The 21,950-nt window shown below is 41.8% G+C and overlaps 2 protein-coding genes across 12 annotated transcripts in view; both read right to left on the bottom strand.

Annotated features, from left to right (window-relative positions):
* The window catches only part of SH3RF1 (SH3 domain containing ring finger 1), a 121,740-nt gene extending 117,189 nt beyond the window's left edge, over window positions 1–4,551 (bottom strand). Inside the window, exons 1-2 of one of the 4 annotated variants that reach the window (XM_058192435.1) lie at window positions 4,216–4,551; window positions 2,131–2,598 (exon numbers count right to left, since the gene is read on the bottom strand). In XM_058192435.1, the coding sequence (XP_058048418.1) occupies window positions 2,131–2,511 (381 nt within the window). In that variant the 5' untranslated portion in view covers window positions 2,512–2,598; window positions 4,216–4,551. The remainder of the gene's footprint in view (window positions 1–2,130; window positions 2,599–4,215) is intronic. The other 3 variants (XM_058192433.1, XM_058192436.1, XM_058192434.1) reach the window with 3 other exon arrangements.
* Window positions 4,552–20,490: 15,939 nt separating this feature from the next.
* Window positions 20,491–21,950, bottom strand: part of NEK1 (NIMA related kinase 1) — a 111,298-nt gene continuing 109,838 nt past the window's right edge. For all 8 annotated transcript variants that reach the window (XM_058192545.1, XM_058192548.1, XM_058192547.1 and 5 more), the window contains one exon: window positions 20,491–21,650. In XM_058192545.1, coding sequence (XP_058048528.1) covers window positions 21,637–21,650 — 14 coding nt within the window. In that variant the 3' untranslated portion in view covers window positions 20,491–21,636. The remainder of the gene's footprint in view (window positions 21,651–21,950) is intronic.

The following is a 21,950-nucleotide window of genomic DNA, read 5'->3' as shown; positions in this document are numbered from 1 at the left end:
CTCATGCTAGGGGGAACTTAAGGGAATTGGAATCCAACACTTCACATTGCTTACCTCTGCACTACAATATAAAAAGGATCTTACAGCTTTCGAATCTTTTCCTTTTCTTAGCAACCAGTTGCATCTCTGTGGGGAGCCAATCTCTACAAGGATATAACAGTCTATGTTCTAAGTATGGGAAAGTCAAGGAACTAAACAAAAAATACTTTAAATATTTGAGTGCTTTTAAGTCTTTGTTCACTCCTTATATTATTTGAACTATTTCTCAGTCTAACTACAATGCATTCTTCAAAACTGATGAAGCACTTAATCACTTCATAGCAAATTCAAACTATACCCAGAGGCAGTGCACATGCAAATATTACTGGATGAGAGCAAACCTTTTTAAGGAATCTGATCTGACCTGCTACTAAGCAAAAATAAATTTATACAAATCATCTTATGAAATTATCTTTTCAATTAATTTCTGAATAAAGTTGAAATAAATAACTACTCTGATACATTCAGCGATATGAATTGCCATGAAATTAAGTCAAGCTGCTGTATAAGAATATAAGTACTGACTATTCATACTGAATGGAACTGAAAACATTTAAATGGAACTATACAACTGTAACGAAATGGTGCGGATATAAGTTTTTTTCTAAATTAAAAGAATAAGTGGATATACATGAAAAACTAACTAGCATCCTTTATTATCTAGAACAAGAAAAAGGCAGAAATTTTGTTGCTCTTGCATTCTAAGTATCTTTATTGTGTGACAGTAAAATTAAAGACTTTGTTGGCTGACTGGTTTCCTCAACTGTTCTAGAGAAACATCTGAAATGTCTTTAGCATCAGAAACGGAAAGGCAGGACTCTAACGGATATAATTTTAGCTTAAACAATTAAAGCCAAGAAAAAAACTGCAGGTGGCAGTTTGGCTAGTTGCAAGGTATAATATTAAGAACTGAAGTTTTGCACAAATACCATTTGAAAACATTCATTTTAATTTTAACTTTATTTATATGGAAAACATTGGGGTTAGGAAAAAAGTAGTCTCCTGTCTGTCAAGCTTAACTCCTAGCGGCTTCCCATAAAGTGGCAAAATGTTTTGAATTTCCAGTTCTTCCTATAACCTTGATATTTCTTAGAGGTCTTCCATTTCAGTCCTAAACTTGTTTTGTTTCCAAAATTTAACATATATTTTAGAACGGTAGCCTAAAAAAATAAGTATACGGTCTCTCTCTCACCCATACATAAAAAGAATCATAGGTTCTTACCAAAGCATTCTAACATTCTTTTCATTATTAAGCTTAACCATAGCAGTTCACATATAACACTGAGGTCAAAAATTGAAATGCAAAATGTGGAAGAACGGCTGTCCATAGCATCCTCAGTTCAGGGAGAAAAAGCAGGCAGAAGAAACAATGCATTCCTATGCTAAAGAAACATAGGAATTTTTTTTAATCAACTACCAATAAATGTTATTTAGGAAGGAATGTATTGGTGATAATGTAATTCAGAGATACTAAACTAATACAGGCAATTGCTTATTCTGTAGAGGCAAATAGCTAGGAATAAACATCATGCAAATGTCACACATTATATATTTGTGTCTGACTTTGGATTGCAAGAACCAAATGGCAGTATTTGCATGATGATATTGTACATGAATTGTCATTTTGGTATCATATTGCTGCAGATGCTAATACCTATAAATATTTTGGATTACAGCTTCCAACAGTCGCTGTAGCATTGAGTGCAAGATCTACAATGCAAGATGAAACTACATCGCTAGGAGATAGTCATCCATTTTTTCCCTATTCCTTTCAACAATGTAGTCAAGGAATCAATTCCATCAATAAATAACTGATTTCATTATAAATATTTTCTAAAGTTTCACCAAATTGTGTTTCCTTTAATTTTTACTTTTAGATTCTGCCATTGCTGTCAGAAGCAACAAAGAACTGGTACAGTCAATGCTCCATTTGACCCCCATATAATTAAAATTATGTTTAAATTTCTTTTCATGAAGCTAAAATGTTGAACTTTCTAGATGAGCCCTCTGAATGAATAACACCCTAATTCTACTTTCCTTGGATTGTCAAACAACCCCAACGTTTATATTTTTAGCATACTGGTCACTTACCCTAACAGGTGGGCTTCGTGCTTGTACTCTCTGTTGCTGGACACTTTGAGAACTATGTAGGCCTTTTTGAATGCAATTAGCAACAGTGCTAGTTTGGGCACTTAATAAATTTGAGCATGTCATTAAATTAGTCAATTTCTGAGGCCTTTGTTTGATGCCATCTAGTAGTCGAACAAGCAAAATATTATTAGGAAGGTCATCAACATTGCAGTCTACTAATGTCCTACATTCAGGACAACGAAGCTCATTGCGTGAGCTCACAATGCCCAAGAGACATCTTTTACAAAATGTATGTTGACAAGGCAAGACTTTTGCAGAAGCATCCAGACGTTCTAAACAGACAGGGCACTCCAACAGATCCAATAAGACCGACTCATCCATTTTATTTAGTTAACTGAGAAATAATTCCTATTTTTTCTGAACTTGTTAAGCAATTCATGTTATATCCATGCCTTTTCACTCTTCTTTCTGAAAATTGAGAAAGGGGAAAAAACCATCAATACAAAAGAAAATGGAGAACGGCATTCCAACACAGCAAAAATGTGTTTCTTTTCAGACAGCCTAACAAATCAATAACTTTAAAAACAAAAGTTTTTACAAACAAAAATCCTTTAAGTGTTCTTGTCTAAAGGCTTTATTGCTTTAATATTTATCACGAGACATGATATATTTTGGGAATACATTTTCATAATAGTTTTTTTATATCAACTTTCTCTATAGCTTCTATGATGACAAAATCTTGGGATGTAAAAGGACAAATCTTATTAGTGTCTCAACTGAAATAGCATCATTAGAAGGTATTGTTATGCCTTTCAACACAGGAAGTCAGTATAATGGCCAAGATCAGAGTATCATTAACTTTCAAACTCTAAGTTTACACAGTCCACATTAATTACTGCTACTAGCAATCTTCATTTCTATTTCTATTTTCAAATATAGAATTTAAGTCATTTTCCTTTCTATAACAAAAAGTAATGTAATAAGCAGATATTTTAAAATCTGTATACAATATCTGAAAATTCAATGTAAATAGGAAAGCAATTATGAAAAAGAAACAGTTTGATCGTCAAAATTTGGTATTAGAACAAAAAGACATTCTAGCACTAGAAGCAAGGGCACTCCAACAATTATCTCTTAAAATTCACACTGAAAAATTAGGGAAGCTAATCGCACTTTCACCCAAGATAAAAAGATAGTACTATTGGAGACATTATATATAGTACTCCAATAAGGTATCAACATGGGTTCTGGTGAGAATTCCAAAGCAGTATTTAACAGAAATCTCAACACATTCAGCAAATGATTACCTTTTCAGCAGTCTGATAAAAATTAAATTATTCTGCTTGGCAAGGCTACTTTAAATACATCCATTGTATAGCTAGATAGATGTTACTTAAATTATTTTGAGTTGTCCATTCTAAAATACATATATACACATGAGCCAATAACAGAAGGTTCCTAGCACAGAACAGCAGCTAACAGAGCAAGACGATGATGCCTTAAGATTTGATGAGAAACATCAAATAGATACTTCATTAAGAGTTCACTCCAAGGCCAAATAATCTAGGGAAAAATCCTCGAACTGCTTTCAGTGCATATAGGAAAGATGTTAATATTTTATTTTGGGTGAAAACAAAACAGCAGCAGCAGCAATACTGGAACCAAATGTAAAAGCCGTGCTTCTGAAAACCTGGACAGTGTAAATTAAACATTATGGCTTCCCGTACGTGCCTAGCTTGCGTTATAGTGATGTGCTTCTCAGCATACGAGAGACCAGATCTATCTCCATAAGCAAGAGGCGAAACAAGACCTTGCCTTTTCTCGGAAAATACACGCCTTGCCAGGAGACCGCTGGAGGGCTAATGCGGTTTATTGGCTGTGTCTGGCTACCAAAGGTGGACGACCCAAGGTTGGAGTGGCTAATATCGACCTAGCCGCTGTGGAAAGAATTATCCCAGGGGAGCGTCCCCACGGCCACCGCAGAGCCTTACTCCGGCCCGGCACGAAGCACCGCTTCCAAGTGCTAAGAGTCGGGAGAGGCTATCGCGATCAACATGCCCTCCACTTCCCTTTCCCAGAACTCACCATCTCCGCGGCTGTTAGAGCAAGACGAAGAGTAGCCCCTTTCCCCTCAACCTTCGCGTTTTCGCGCCTCTTTGTTCCCGCGAGGAGCCGCCGTCGCGCTCGCTCTCTCCACCCCAGTATAGAGGAGGCTCCTCTTTGCTTCTGTTCTTTGCGCCCCTCCCAATTTCCTTCCTTCCTCCCTAAAAAGGGGCTGAGGCGGGAGATCGCCCCGCCTAAAGGAAGGAGCCTTGCTCCGAGATGGAGGAGACCGACCGCCAACAAGCCGTCCTATCCGCCTATCTACTACTTCCTGGAACTCCCGCTTCCCTCGGCGGGAGGAGCACGGAGGAGATACACGATTCCCCAGAGGGAGTCGACTGGAGGAGAGGAGAGGAGAGGAGAGGAGAGAGCGAGAGTTCTTCCGAAGGAGTGCTGCTCCCTTTGATAGACCATCCGGCTCTCCCTTCCCTTAGAACATCTTGGCTCCCGCCCCTTCAGTCGCTCCAGGCTAGTGCCTGGATCCGGCCCATCTGGTCGCCCACTCATGTCCCTCAGGCCTTCGCCTCTCCCTTCCTCCTCGGTATTTCTTTTGTTGAAAATACTAAGGAACCTTTAATCACTGTTTTCTTGGAAAGGTTTCCCCATCATTTCTGGGTCAGCGTGGATCAAGCAAGCTGACAGCGTCTGGGGAGACTTCAACTGCACGGACCCAAAAAACCTATCCCACTTGCTTTGCTATGCAGAGCGGGTTCAGGAGATCAGGTGAAAAAACGGACAGATATACCGGTGCCAAGAAAGCTTCATATTACCACCAATACTGTAAGGAAAAAAAAGTGAGCCTTAGTTAAAAAACAGGAGAGATTCAAATGTAATAGCTTATTAAGAAAAGGATTGAACTACTTTGTGTAAGGGACCAAAAGGTATGAATGGCCATGTCAATACAGTATGTTATAATACTGTTCAGTAGATTACAAGAGAGACAGCAATCTAAATTCTGGGGTGTTATGTGTGGCACAATGTTGTGAGGCTTCTAGCAAACTCCCTTTATTGACATATTTGCTATACCTTCCAGTGTGGTTGTAGAATGGCGATCCCAGATTTTGAGGCAGTAATGCAACAAATCAGCCCCTGGGCTCCTCACTCCCACCCCCCAAATAAAGTGCTGCTGTGTTTTGTTTTTCCCACATTGTTTTTTGTGGCTTGATAGTATCTTTGGCATATCCCACAATTGTTTGTTTTTAAATAATTAAAGGAAGGATAAGGAAACAGTGCTGGCTAGCTGACATTTTAGTGCTCCTCTTGGCCAGCTGGTGGGAGTGCTGGGCAGCTTAAGGAAGCAAAACTGAAAACATTTGCAGTATCATACATTGATACAAAGGGACTGAGAAATTGGGAAGTGGCTGCTGGCCATATAGAAGGAAGATTTGTTCAATGATGGGTATAAAATAATGGGTTATTGCTCCTCTCCCCGTAAAAAAGGTAATTACCAGTTCTTTTCTTGAATTAAACAAAGGGGATTAGAACAAGTGTTCAATAATTCATGTTGCAATCTATTTATTCAGGGGATGGATTGCTAAAATTGATATAAGCAAAGTTATTTAGAACATTTATTTATTTATTTAATTAATTTATATACCGCCCTTCTCCCGAAGGACTCAGGGCGGTTTACAACCAGGGTAAAAGCACAACTCAGAAAAGTTAAAAAACATAAAAACTACTTAAATTAAAAACTGAAGGAATATAAAACTATAATAAAACCCCAATAAAAACTTCATTAAGCCAGCCCTGCACGATGAAATAGAAAGGTCTTTAGCTCGCGGCGAAAGGTCCGGAGATCAGGCAATTGACATATCCTCGGAGGCAGCTCATTCCAGAGGGCAGGAGCCCCCATAGAGAAGGCTCTCCCCCTTGGGGTCGCCAGTCTACATTGTTTGACCGACGGCACCCTGAGGAGACCCTCTCTATGGGAGCGCACGGGTAGATGGGAGGCTATTGGTAGCAGCAGGCGGTCTCGTAGATAACCCGGTCCTATGCCATGGAGCGCTTTAAAGGTGATAACCAACACCTTGAATTGCACCCGGAAGACCACCGGAAGCCAGTGCAGCTCACACAGGACAGGTGTTACATGGGAGCCTTGGGTTGTTCCCACTATTACCCGCACGGCCGCATTCTGAACCAGTTGGAGCCTCCGAGTGCTCTTCAAGGGGAATCCCATGTAGAGAGCGTTACAGTAGTCCAGCGGGAAGTGACGAGAGCGTGAGTGACCATGCATAAAGAATCCCGGTCCAGAAAGGGATGCAACTGGTGTATCAGGCAAACCTGATAAAAAGCCCCCCTGGCAACGGCCATCATATGCTGTTCTAAAGACAGCCGTACATCCAGGAGGACGCCTAGATTGCGAGCCCTCTCCGTGGGTGCCAATGACTCGCACCCAACAGCCAGTGATGGCGTTAGCTGGCTATATCGGGACACCAGCATCCATAGCCACTCAGTCTTGGAAAGGTTGAGTCGAAGCCTGTTTCTCCCCATCCAGACCCGCACGGCCTCCAGACACCGGGGCATCACTTCAGTGGCATCATTGGGATGCTTTGGGTGGAAATGTACAGCTGAGTATCGTCAGCGTACAGATGGCATCGCAACCCAAAACCACGGATGATCTCCCCTAGTGGCTTCACATAGATGTTGAACAGAAGAGGCGAGAGAACCGACCCCTGTGGCACCCCACATATGAGGCGCCTCGCGGCCGATCTCTGCCCTCCTGCCAACACCGTCTGCGACCGATCAGAAAAATAGGAGGAGAACCACCGCAGAACGGTGCCCCCCACTCCTAAACCCTCCAACCGGCGCAGCAAAATACCATGGTTGATGGTATCAAAGGCCGCTGAGAGATCTAATAGGACCAGGACAGAGGAGCAACCCCTGCCCCGAGCCCTCCAGAGATCATCCACCAATGCAACCAATGCCGTCTCCGTGCTGTACCCAGGCCGGAAGCCGGATTGAAACAGGTCGAGATAGGCAGTTTCATCCAGGTACTGTGAGAATTGTCACGCCACCACACTCTCTACAACCTTCGCCACAAAGCGAAGGTTGGAGACAGGACGATAGTTCGCTAGAACAGCTGGATCCAAGGAGGGCTTCTTGAGGAGGGGCCTCACTACGGCCTCTTTCAAGGTGGCAGGGAAGATGTTTATGTTGATGAATCATTACTGCATCGTTTCCATTTACATTAGTGTCTCAATTCAGAACTATACATAACTGTCATAAATGCCCATTATGAATTTTTTTAGAAAAAGCAATCAATTCACTTGAAAGAATTGAATAATGATAGATAAGTACTAGGATGGTACAGAATGCTAAAATGCCATTATATCCATATCTCATAGACTATTTCTTTGAGCGCAGAATAGTGTCAATAGAGAAAGGAACCAAATTCTCCTCCACTGAAATTTATTTCATGGACCAATATTTGAGATTAAGAGTGAAGAAACCAAATGCAAAATGAGCTTAAAAACCATTTTGAAATATACAGTGTACAAAATCTACAGTATGGTCAAAAGCTGCTTTGAAGATAATTCATTTTGAATTCACCTGCATTTCATATCATACAAATTTCTATCCCTAGAAAATCAGTGAAAGTGCCTGAAAATAATTCCTGAAAAGTTCCTGAATATGTAATAACAATTACATATTCCATATCCCATTTCCCTAATGTTAATTATAGTGAAGCAGAAATTAAATGAAAATCTAGGGATAAATTGAAACAATTTATAATAAAATGGATTTAAGCACTGATTTGCAGGCCAGAGGATAGAAAATAAAACTATTTAAATATGATTCATTTCTATAGTTTAGGGGTCTGCAACCTTAAACACTCAAAGAGCCATTTGGACCCGTTTCCCACAGAAAACACCGGGAGCCACAAAACCTGGGTCGGCGTGGCCAACTTGATGCCACTCACTCCCACCCAGTCATATGATCCCCCAGCCACGCCTACCCAGGTTGTGTCTTCCAGTATTTTCTGTGGGAAATGGGTTTCTTTCTCTGTCTCTCATCTATCTCTTTCTCACTCCTTTTCTTTCTCTCTCTCATCTCTCTTCTCACTCCCTTTCATCTCTCTCCCTCTCTTTCATCTCTCCCTCTCATCTCTTTCTCCGCTCTCTCTCACCTCTCTCATCTCTTTCTCTCATCTCTCTCATCTCCCTCTCATCTCTTTCTCCCTCTCATCTCTCTTTCTCCCTCTGTCTCTGTCTCTGTCTCTGTCTCTCTGTGTTCCCTCTTGAACCATTTTCAAAAACAGGCAAGGGTTGGGGTTTTTTTTTGTTTTTTGCTGATGTTCTTTCTTTTTTGGGTGCTTTTTACCATATGATTTAAATCAAGAGTCATTTCAGGTTCCCAGATAAATGAAGCTCTTTAGTCCCCCCACTGTAGTTCCTGCCGGCTGAACCCATAACTGGCTGGCCCCTCCCCTCCCCCTCCCAGTCATTCCTTGCCTGAGAAGGTAAGGGCAATGGCAGCGGATTGAGACTTGCTCTATATTCCAGAGCAGGAACGAAATGGCCCTATACTTGCCTCTTCTTCTGGCCCTTGTTGGTGCTGCACGCACCTCAGTCGCTCAGAGAGATGTCCAACTTTCTCTCCACATTAAATTTAGCACACTTCACAATGGGGGAGACAGTGTCCACTGCTCCTCCAGGAGCCCATCGGCTGCAGCTGGATCGGGCCAGTGATTCAGGGCATCTCCCCAAGTGACCGAGGTGTGTGTAGCACCAACAAAGGCTGGAAGAAGAGGCAAGTACAGGGCTGCTTCGCTCCTGCCCTGGAATATGGAGCTAGTCTCCATCCGCTGCTGTCACCCTTACTTTCTCAGGCAAGGAGTGACTGGGAGGGGAGGGCAAGGGGAGGGCGAGGGGCGGGGCCAGCCAGTGGTGGGATCTGGTTCAGCAGGAAGCCACAGCAAGGGGCCCAAAGAGCTGCATGCGGCTCGAGAGCCACAGGTTGCCAACACCTGCTATAGTTGAATTATTGAAAAACAAGGATAACATACAATAAAACTGGTGTAGGTTAGAAAAGGGGTTTTGGCCCATAATGCACAATATTTAACTGTGGTTGAGTAGAAGAAAGTTGATGTAGCAATGCCCAGAGACAGTAGAATAGCAGAATTGGAGGAGATCTAGATCTGAAAGTCAAAGTGTCAACTTTCAACTAGCGAACCCAACACAAGGAAACACTCTCAGGAGATTTGAATTCCCAAAAGTAAAACTTTATTGGATACACCATTTTGGTACTGAAGAAACAAACGCAGGTCTGGTTCTCCCGCACAAATGCTGCCTAGTTAAACAATAGCTTCCCCTTCTCCCCATCCCTGGGGGATCATTTTGTCCAATTACGAGACGTCCTTTTGTCATGGGAACAGTTCATCTCTTTCTCAAGCACCTGCAGTGGTGACCTTGATGGTTTCCATGCTCTCACGATCTCTGCATTCTATTTCCCCCTTCCCTCCCCCCAGTTCATTGGCATTAAGGTTTTGATGTTGAAAAGCATTAAGGTTTTGAAAGAAACAAAGTGGTTCAAACTTGACGCAAAATTGAAAGATTATGAAATAAACCAGCCATAGTGTTCCCAGCAGCAATCGCCATACTGAGTGCAATACAAAAAAATCTTGGATGGCACTTAGAAAATCTGAGTATTGACAAAATTTCCATTTTGTCTTGGATCCACACATACTACAGTGATACATTAGGATATCATAGGTTCTTGGGATGACCTTAGTATGTAAGAAGGTCAGCACCAGCTAAAGAAATGGCAGTTGTGATATCACTTTGTTATGTGTATAAACATATTACAACTTATATGCCACATGCTCCCATCTTTGATCACAGTGGAAGAAAACAAACTCAAGCATTGACAATAAAAAATCTGAAAATAAGGGAACGGGTCTGTGAGGACAAAGACATTTGGTTGGTAAGGCACAATAGACACAGGATAGACTACAATCTGAAAATTTAGTTTATAGTCATGTGTAAAGGAAAATACACTATGGTTTTACATATCAGGACATAGTAAAAATCATCTGGTCCTCAGTAATTCTTAAATATAACATCATGATATATTACACCATGTCATCAGTTATTTTACAAAAAGAAAAGCAAAATGGAGAAGCCATGTGTGAAAAACTAAGTATATCCTTATTGCTTCCATAGGTATGAAGAAGCTAAGTAGCAGCTCTGTGCTACTAATCAAGTGCACTTGATCAATTGATCATCAGTGAGTGTGACTACCTCTATAAAAGCCAGTTTTAGGAGTTTGCTGGTCTCCAGCATTGAGGATTGTGTTAATACAATGCCAAAGAATAAAGATATCAATGATCTTACAGAAGCAATTGTTGCCGCCCATCAATCTGGAAAAGGTTATAAGGACATTTCCAAACAATTTAAAATCTATCATTCCACAGTGAGGAAGATTGTTACAAATGGAAAACATTCAAGACAATTGCCAATCTTCCAGGAATGAACATCTCAGTAAATTCATTCCAAGGGCAGACCATGCAATGTTCAAGAGAAATTGGAAAGAATAAAATAAAAAAATAAATCTAAGAGTTACATCTCAGACACTACAAGCCTCAGTTAGCATGTTAAATGTTAAAAGTTTATGATGGTACAATTAAAAAAAAATTGAACAAGTATGGTTTGTTTGGAAGAATTGCCAGGAGAAAACCTCTAAAAAGAATATGGAAGCATGGCTTAGATTTGCAAAGTTACATCTGAATAAATCAGAAGACTTTTGGAATACTGTTCTTTAGACAGATGAGACCAAAGTGGAGATGTTTGGTCATAATGTACAGTGCATAAAACCATAGAATTCAAAGAGGGTATACTTTCTTTTTCACATGGCTACATGTGGCATGTTTTTTTAACCTGAAGCAATCAAGTCAAGGTCATCTGTAGGGGCTTCAACAGTGTCACATGAGAAACATAACTGGGTGGTTGAAGTCTTGCCCTTTTGCATACATGCAAAAAGGGGCAAATTTTCAATTGTCCCAGTTATGCCTATTATTTGGTACTGTTGATTCCCTTGCAGATTCCCCCTGGAGCAAGTGCTATGCTTATTTATTTTGCTTGTCAAAGGCTAGGGCAGTGGACAGTTGCTGGCAGAAAGGATGCACAACAGATTGAATTACAAGCAGAGATGTCGCAGAATCATAGTGATTATTTGTTAAATTTATGAGCCATCTGATATTGTAGTAAGGAAATAAAAAGGGTCTAAGAATCTCATTTGATACTAAACTGGTAACTGTCATACTAACTACTACTTGGGAGGAGCTTATTGGTTTTATATCATGGGGGTTTCACACAAATTCTATTAAAATTGGGGGAAGGGAATCACAAACTGAAAATTCTTGATTTATCTATTTATAATTATGTAAGAATTTTGAATACCTAAACAAAGCTAATCTCAAATAGGAGGGTACTAGAGGAAGAGGGGTACTGCTACCAAAATATGCCTGTGTTTTCCTAGTAATTTAAATTCTTTGAACCAAAGTCTCCAGTCTTTTTCAATCCTGGCAACTTTCAGATATGTGGACTCCCAGAATATGCTTATCAATAAAATTACAAAATATAATTTTAACAAATCACGTTCATAATGAACTGTTTTTTATTTGTGAATCTCTGCTCACCATTCAAATTTCAATATTCCTTATTTCTATTCTTTCAAATTCAATGCTTTCCCTCATTTTTTAGTTTGAAATTTCTAGAAACACTTTTAGATGTCAACTTGTTTCCTTTTCCTTTTTTCCCTTTAGTTAAATAATTTTTCTGAATTTTCACTCTATTAGTATTAAGCAATAGTTATGTCCAATTATATTTCCTTCATTGTGGCAGACTTCTTGTCAGCCCTGGAAGCCATCTTTTTCTTTGGCTCTTCAGAGTTGCCACACTTAGTGCTGTGGGAAACTGGGAGGGGGAATTGCATGGAGTGGTGGAGATATCTAGCCATAATAACAATCTTTTCTTTGATAGTCGAGGACACTCTGCCTGCACCTGCCTGCACCTGGAGTGACGATGCCTTGATTGGACCATATGATGGACGTGGGTGCAGGGAAAGGGACTTGGACTCTCTTTTGGGTGGGGAAAACCTGGATGCTTTCAGATTCTGGTTTTCCCAGATGTGCCAATATGACATCTCTAATAAAATGGAACTTTGAGGAACTTCTGGCCTTGGAATCTTCTTTCATTGGGGGTGTTACTTGGAACCCTGACATTAACTTGAATCTCCATTAAAATTTCAACTAGTTCCTTGATCTCCGAGGTGCTGTCCGGGGCCTAAGCCCCAAACGCCAACCCAACACCAGGCGGCATGAAGACTCGGAGAAGTCTTCATGCATAAGACTTTGTGCATAAGAGCACAAACGTGCCTACCGTTCTTGCCCTATTGTTTGCTTGTTTTTTCTTCTTTTATATATATATATATATATATATATATATATATATATATATATATATATATATATATATATATATATATATATATATACTTATACTTCCTTATATTACCTCATATATATGTTTATATACTATATAATCTTTTTATGTGATGCATTATTATTTATTTATTTATTTGATTTATTTGCATTTATATCCCGCCCTTCTCCGAAGACTCAGGGCAGCTTACACTATGTCAAGCAATAGTCTTCATCCATTTGTATATTATATACAAAGTCAACTTATTGCCCCCAACAATCTGGGTCCTCATTTTACCTACCTTATAAAGGATGGAAGGCTGAGTCAACCTTGGGCCTGGTGGGACTTGAACCTGCAGTAATTGCAAGCAGTTGCTGTTAATAACAGTCTTAGCAGCCTGTGCCACTCAAGGACCCATATATATATATGTGTGTGTGTGTGTGTGTGTGTGTGTGTGTGTGTGTGTGTGTATATATATATATATATATGTCTTCGGTTATTCGGGTTTTCTCCCGCGTAAAATTGGAAGTGTCTTGGCGACGTTTCGACGAAATCCCATTCGTCATCATCAGGCTAGGTGCTTACAGCTTCGTATTTCTAGGAGAAAAAATTTTGTTAAAAGGAAGAAACAGCTGCCATCATTTCTAGAAGCACTAAGCTGTAAACACCTAGCCTGATGATGACGAATGGGGTTTCGTCGAAACGTCGCCAAGACACTTCCAATTTTACGCGGGAGAAAACCCAAATAACCAAAGACCTACATAGAAACACCCGCGAAAACCTCAGAAAACATACATATACATATATACATATACATATACATATACATATACATATACATATACATATACATATACATATACATATACATATATATATATATATATATATATATGTAGGTCTTTGATTATTCGCGTTTTCTCCCACGTAAAATTGGAAGTGTCTTGGCGACGTTTCCAAGAAGTCTCATTCGTCATCTTCAGGCTTCAGCTTCTGGGAGCAATGTGTGATTGCAGCTGTTTCTTCCTTTTTAACTGCTAGTGGGGGTTTGAACTGATTGGGTGGGAGCTTGGCTGTGCTCTGATTGGATGGGGTTTTTTTGTGCTCTGATTGGATGGGGTGTGTCCTGTTTGGGTGGGGGCTTGGTTGTGCTCAGATTAGTCTGAGTTGCAGGGGGATTTGAGCTGGTGAGCTGCACTGCTGCTGTTTGGCTTCGTGTTCGTGGTCGTGCTACATCTTCGTAGTGGGTGTCAGTCTGCTGCATGTATGGATTGGAGGGGTTTGAAATGGCTAATGTTGCAGCTGCGGTCTGGCTTCTGGTCCTTGGTCATGCTTCCTGATCAGTGTGGGTTTGGGTCTGCTTTCTGGGTGGATGTGTGGTGGTGACATCCTGTGTGGACCTCGTGAGTGTGGGTCTGGTGTCATTCCTCGTGTTAAGGACTCGTTTGTCAATAAGGGCGGGTTTCCAAATGGCTGGTAGGCGGGAGGTATCATCTTGTTTGTTCATGCTGTGTGGGCGTTTTTCTATCTCGATGGCTTCTCTGATTATTCTGTTGTTAAAGTGTTCAGTTTTGGCGATAGTTCTGGTCTTTTTAAAGTCAATATCATGTCCTGTGACTTTAAAGTGTTGGACCAGGGAAGAAGTTGGTTCCTCTTTTTTGACTGAGTTCTTGTGTTCTTCAATGTTCTTGTGTTCTTGAAGAACACAAGAACTCAGTCAAAAAAGAGGAACCAACTTCTTCCCTGGTCCAACACCTTAAAGCCACAGGACACGATATTGATTTTAAAAAGACCAGAACTATCGCCAAAACTGAACACTTTAACAACAGAATAATCAGAGAAGCCATCGAGATAGAAAAACGCCCACACAGCATGAACAAACAAGATGATACCTCCCGCCTACCAGCCATTTGGAAACCCGCCCTTATTGACAAACGAGTCCTTAACACGAGGAATGACACCAGACCCACACTCACGAGGTCCACACAGGATGTCAACACCACACATCCACCCAGAAAGCAGACCCAAACCCACACTGATCAGGAAGCATGACCAAGGACCAGAAGCCAGACCGCAGCTGCAACATTAGCCATTTCAAACCCCTCCAATCCATACCTGCAGCAGACTGACACCCACTACGAAGATGTAGCACGACCACGAAGCCAAACAGCAGCAGTGCAGCTCACCAGCTCAAAGCCCCCTGCAACTCAGACTAATCTGAGCACAACCAAGCCCCCACCCAAACAGGACACACCCCCCGCCAATCAGAGCAAAAAAAAAACCCCATCCAATCAGAGCACAGCCAAGCTCCCACCCAATCAGTTCAAAACCCCCACTAGCAATTAAAAGGAAGAAACAGCTGCAATCACACATTGCTCCCAGAAGCACGAAGCTGAAGCCTGAAGATGACGAATGAGACTTCATCGAAACGTCGCCAAGACACTTCCAATTTTACGCGGGAGAAAACCCGAATAACCAAAGACCTACATACAAACACCCGCGAAAACCTCAGAAAACATATATATATATATATACACACACACATATATATATGCATATATATATTGTTGTGACAAAATAAATAAATAAGATGGAGGAGAGAACGGAGACTACAGAGGGAACCACCAGGTTCGATGAACCATGTCGAGACCCTCTACTCCCCTTCCGAATCTGTGGTAAAGGCAGCTGAGGCTGCCGAAGTGGAATATCAACAGAGTGCCTGGCCCACTGGCAAGCCACTCAACTGGATCCCTCTCTGTGAGGTGAGGCTGTTGGAGACACATAGCCCTGAGTTACTGACCAGGGCGATGCTGCGGGAACAGCAGATGGGGTTGAGCAGAGTGGAGCAGACCCCTCGAATGGAGAGCACCAAGACTGGCTTATCTCAGCAATTCCTGAAAATGGGGCTTTCCACCGCCAACGCAAAGCCAGTTGCTGGCAGGTCTACAAGAGCAGTTCGACCAACTCAGCATGGGCAGCATTGTACAACCTCCTACTACTGGCCCACCTGACTGGATTCTGGCTCAACCCACATTCTACTTTCTGGTCCAAGGGACCACAGTGGCACTGAATGGATCATTGGCCTCGTTTCACTCAGCATGAAATGGATCGCACCATAGCCTTTCCCGTCAGGCCCGGTTTCCCACGATAATAGCTCCTGCTGGGGTCAGAGCAGCGCTGCAGGAAGACCTGCTAGCCAATGTAATCTGGCACTACAAGGACAACTGTTGGGACTGCCAAGACCGAACACCCCTCTCAGCCACTGGTCCTCAGATTGCCTCCTGCTGACCAGATCCCCCCTGGTTGGGCCTTTTACCCCGGCCAGGGGTGGGTTCAATACCAATGGATGTCAGCTCTGGTCCCACTGCCAGCACTGGCCCCACTGCCGACTGCGGCCCCACAATCAGCCTTGGCAGCTGTTCCTCTTCCACGGTTTAGAGTGACGTTTGACGGGACTCCAGGGTACTGGTCTACTTCCTCAGTCAGGTTTGGTCCCACATTGATCGCTATGGGGACCAATATCAGACCAATCAGGACATGATTTCAGCGATTGCTGTTGGCATGAATGAAGGAGAAGCAGCGGAGTGGATAGCTGAACTGCACAATGAGGGAGCCCTGGAGCTAGAAGATGCAGACGAGTTTGTCCAACTGCTCTAAGACCGGTTTGAGGATATGGCCCACCAGATAGAAGCTGAGGCCCAGATCAAAGTGTTGAAGGAAGCAGGTTGACCCTCGAAAGAATTAGTGTGGGAATGCCGGAGGCTGGCCGGGAAACTGAGAGACTGGCCTAAATGCCTCCTCGTCTACTACTTCAAATAAGCCCTTGACCCAGATCTCAGACAAGCCTGCGGCATCAGGGGAGTTCCAGAATGTATACAAGCCTGGTACAACACCACAGTGGCCATGGATCTGGAAATCCACCCCCATTGGAAGCCAACCATAAGATCATCTCTGGGTTGCCAAACTCCAGTCAAGCTGATGTACTGCAACCCCGCTGTCCAGGACTATCAAGTGCTACCAATGCGGTCAGCATGAGCACAGAGCATCAGAGTGACTGGCCACTGGGCCAGTCCCTCAGGCCCGGACCCCCTCCACAACCTGGGGGAAAAGAACCCCGAGAAAGCCACTGGACAAGGAGAGGATCACCAAACAGGCTGTTGAGGTTCCTCTCCTTCCAAATGGGAATGAGAAACTCCAGCCAGAGAAACCCCTCCGGACTCCGCCAAAGGGAGCAGCAGCAAGGACGACACGATGGTAAGTGAAGCAATCCACCCCTTCACTATCAAAACTCAGATTGTAGTGCCAGAAATGGGAGCCCAAGGGGAAGTAGAGGTCATCATAGACACTGGCTGTACCAGATGCCTGATCAGCCTCCCCATAGTCCAACAGCTAGGGATAGGCATGAGACCCCTAGCATGCCCCATCCATTTTGAACAGATCAATGGGATGCTGATAGGCGGGGGCCCTGCCACCTTGGTCACATAACTTATTAGACTGGAGATGGGGCACCACTGAGAGCTCATCCGATTCGTCATAGCTCCCAAAATGACTGAGTCAATAATATTGGGCCACCTTGGCTAGACAAATGGAGATCAACCATCACATGGGAAGACGGCTACCGAAAGCTAAGAATAGGCATCAGACCACTGCTGCACATCAAACTGGATAGTTGCCAAAAGGCCATGAACCCCAGCAAGCGGGAAACTGCAGCTGCAGAGAAACTTTCCTGCAGGGCGGCGGCAGCAACAGGACTTCTTCAGGCCTCTTTTTTGGCCTGTAGTTTTCAGTAGTTTTCAGTGCAAGAAGCCTGCAACTGCCGCCTCTTTGCCAGCCAGAACCGAGCCGGCAGCGAAAGAGGCCTGAAGAAGTCCTGTCACCGCTGCGCTGTTTTTCACGCCGTACCCCATTGCCTGTTGGTGCCACTTGCAGCCAGACCTGGCTAGGAAAACGGCCTGAGGGACAGATTTGCAGCGGAACTACTTGGAATGCAGCTGAAAACTACAGGCAGCTGGAGGCTCGCCAGCCAAGCCTTGCTGGCCCCAAGGCACGGACGAAGGTGAGCGTGGTAAAGGCCGAATGGGCAGCGTGCGAGGTGAAGGCCCCGGGAAAGGTCAGAGCCAGGGAATGGTGAGTTCCCCAACCCAGCCAAGGCAAACAGCGAGTCAGGGGAGGCTCTGGGGCCTCGGGCAATGGCGCGTCCCTGTGCCCCAACCCGAGGCAAAGGGCAAGTGGGCGGCATGCTTTGGTGAGCAGAATGGGTGAGGCGATTAGCTGGGCCGCATGGCGAAGGCAACATATATAGGGCATGGTGTGGTGTGTGGAGCAGGCAGGTGGGGCGAGCAGGGGTGGAGCCAGCCAGAGGTGGTATTTGCCAGTGTGGTGAACCAGTTATAATTTCCGCTACTGGTTCGCACAAACTGGGCTGAACCGGCTGAATACCACCTCTGAACCACATCCAATGTGACTTTCCCTCAATAGGGCCCCAAGCCATCTGGCAGAACCAGGTCCTCAGGCTCCTGCAGAAGGGTGGGAGCCAAATTCACCTCACAAAGTAAGGTTCTAAAGAATAGGAGCCACAGCAAAGAAGGCCCTTCTCCTGGATCCTGCCAACTGGAATTCCTTGATGGAGGGGCCTGCAGCATACCTCCCCTGCCAGCATGAATGAGGGAAGCAAATTCCAGTGGAAATATCTCTTTGCCTTCTTACTCCTGGAGTTGATTGGTATTACCACTATTCACCTATGCTTAGGCTTGATAATGCTGCTTAAAACTTAAAATAAGTAATTCAGCGATCTTTTTCTAAAGAAAGAAATATTTCACACTGATTGGCTGCCTTGCTTCCTTTGCATGCCTTGCTATTTGAGAATAGAAAGTTTCCTTAACCAGCCCAGTGTCTCAGGGAAAATATAGTTCTAATATGAAATATTTGGGATTGAGGTATTTGCAGCACAACCATCAAATAATTTTTTTACCGCTTTTCAAGAATGCCCAGCAAGAATTTATGTTTCAAACTATAAGGATTTTAGGGTTTTTTTTATTCCTTCTATATGCTTCCACCATCAGCAATTGCTACTGCTCTGTAAATTCTACTACCGTGTTTCCCTGAAAATAAGACAGGGTCTTATTTTCTTTTGACCCCTGAAATAAGCGCTTGGCCTTATTTTCCGGGCACTCTTATTTTTTTTTGAGGTGCAGGAGGAGTGAACTCGCCATACCTGGGGGTGGGTGGGGTGGCACTGAGCTGCAACCATCGGAGCTGGCAAGTCCAATGATGAGCAAGGCTGCGGTGGCGGGGGATACCTCAGGAGAGTGCTCGCCAGCTGCTTGTCAGCAGACTGTTCTCCTGGCCAGGTCTGCCTGTGAGTGGCACTGGCAGTCAATGAAGTGTATGGCTGGCACAAAGGCGACAGGACTTCCAGCAGCAGCCACAACACAGCCGTTTGTCAGCTGCTCGCCCCTACGGCTGTGCATGCGCTTCCAGCCATGCTTCCCAGGACTCTGCACTGTGCCATCGGTCCGGCCATGCCACTGGGTTTGTGGGAGTGGCCTCCACAAGGCTGTTCCATGTGGATGGCATGTGGCACATGTTCCCCCCTTCCCTCCCCCCCAAGGAAATGGTGGGACCAGCTGTGCAGGTGCTTCAAAGGCCTTATTTTCAGAGAAGGTCTTATTTTAGCGCATGTGCTCAAAAGCCCGATTGGGCTTATTATCCAGAGAGTTCTTCATTTTGGGAAAACACGGTATAATACAATACTAATCATGGCTAAGTGTAATCTCTTTATCTGTGTATAATTCCAAGAGAATCTGGATTGTCCTATCCTGCAAAGGGAGATTATATAGTATGAATTTTACAGAGAATGGCAGGCAGTAGTTCTAAGATGGCTGTGATACATTAACACAATTTGGACAAGGCAAAACTATGTACAAGCAGGATTTCCCCCAGGCTGACTAAGACCAAATTATTACATGCAGAATTTCTGTATTTTCCTTTCCTTTGAAATATTTAAAATACAATTTTATGATCAGGGAAAATTAGGCAGCGAAAAGATAGATCTATTTATAGATGTGATCTAGACACATATCATTCCCTGCTCAAGGATTTAGCAATTGACAATAAAGACTGTATGAGTTGTTAAGATGCATGTAAATTGTTTAATGTTTTCTTTCCTTGTAAGGGTCAAGTATCAAATAAATTACCTCTGAGACAGTATAATTTTTTTAAAAAATGTACATCTGTTTATGTAGTCAGTTAATTAGAAAGTCAATCTGTTTATAAACCTTTGTAGAATCCACAGAAAACTAATAACATTCTAGTTTTGGGGTTCAATGTCAAGTGTACTTAGTCCTCTATTTAAATGAATAAGAATTTGCTTACATTACTTTCAAATGCAAAAGCAGCTATTTATCTATTTTGTGAGCCTCTTAAAACTGCAGGCAGGGAATATTCAACAGATAAAGAGAAAACTATATACAATGCCTTTTACATTTTCTTTTCTATCATTTTGTTTTGAGCGTTAGTTTAAATCCAGCAAATTGTCTATTCTTATAGATTTTGTTCATTGTCTATGGAGGGAACGTTCCATGGAAAGCAATTTCTACCTCAACTAATGATCATATTGTATCATCAGCAAGGAAGCTTCTTGCCTTTTGCTATCTGGAACCTACATTTATTTTCATAAAAGATATGTATATATTTCTTTGTAATTGCCTGAAGTGTAAACTAAATTTTAGTTTAAAATACAAAATATAAATATGTTTTAATTCTGTTTCTTTTTTCTGCAATATAAACATGGAAATTAATTAGCTGCATAAATTAAGAAAATCCAAATCCATACAAATAACATCTCCAATATTTATTTCATATAGTTATAATTACTTTAAAAATTTAATTATACTTTATATACATTCCACTTTCCATTGTTAGAGAGGAAATACAGAATTATATTTTCAACATAAACCATTGTTATACAGCTGATTCAGCTGGTCAATACTATCTGTTACGTACTATAAATGCTTTGATTCATCATCTCACAGAAATTCTCTCTCTCCCTACTAAAGAATTACTTTTCAGTGAGAAGCGGAGGGGAAAAAAAATCCAGCTTCTTCCTTTTAAACAACCCAGCTGTAGAATATGCATCTAACTTTCAAAACAACAGCAATACTGCATTTGTTTTTGCTTGGATGGCCTTGTTACAGGTGAATGAAAACAGCAGCAGACTTCGCTGCATACAGTACATAGTACGCTAACAAGAAACCTTCATTCTGAAAGCTCCTTTGATTTACAATGGAAAATCACTTAATGCTGCAAGCTGACAAAAACTGAACTGAAACTGAGTTGAGGGTTTTCAAAGAGAAAAATGATAAACCGATCATGACATAAATACTGAGATTTGTAAATAATTTTACAATCACATTCTACAGAAAAATTCAAAAAGAAAGTTTATATTAAATGCATGTAAAATGTTCCACTAATTTCAGGGAAATGTACGCATTTCCATGTTGTATGGACTTAAAATCAAGTAGCATTACTGAAAAATGATCATCCTCTGCAGAAAACAAAGTCATCTTTAAAAATTCCACCAATAGCAGTCAAGGTTTTTAAGAAGGTTGTTAGGAGCACAAAAATATATTATTTTGTTTGTTCCTTTTTACTGCTTAGGTAAAAGGAAAAAAAATAGCTATTGGATCATGTGCTTGTTCATACATGATACTTTCAAATGGTAAATTATTTCTGAGACAGTCTTTCTATTCCTTGTCATTCATTATAAATAGAACACAGTCTTCAATGTGTTACTGAAGGATTGAAGCTATATATCAACATATATTTATAAAATGATGAAAAGACTCATGTTTTTTTCCATTTTCTTCTTGCAACCAACAAGAGTTTAAGTCTGTTCCATTAAGGTGTTACTTTTGTTGTACAGTTTGTTGTTACAGAATAAAATCCATATACCTGCTTTTGCTTAGAATGTCACCAAAGTATGTTATTCATCATTGTCTGCAAAGAAAGATTTTAAAATATTTAATTATGGGAAAAACTATTTTTAGCAAGCTGACTTTTAAAACTGCTAATCTAGTAAAAGACAACAAACACTACCCTCCAAGAAATAATGAAAAAGTACTAAGTAAATAAGAAATCTTCTATTTTCATACTTAAAACTTTTTCTTACTTATATTTTTATAGTTAAAGTCTTCTCAATTTAATTTTTAATTTTACTATGATTCATGTTATTTTATATATTAAAGTTTTAGAGACATATATTTCACTTATGTGAACGAAAAGCTAGTTTTAATAAAT

This window comes from Ahaetulla prasina, chromosome 8, assembly GCF_028640845.1.
Source record: "Ahaetulla prasina isolate Xishuangbanna chromosome 8, ASM2864084v1, whole genome shotgun sequence".
Taxonomy (NCBI): Eukaryota; Metazoa; Chordata; class Lepidosauria; order Squamata; family Colubridae; genus Ahaetulla; species Ahaetulla prasina.
Note: the sequence above shows the minus strand (reverse complement) of the source record. Positions and strands in the feature narration are given on the sequence as shown.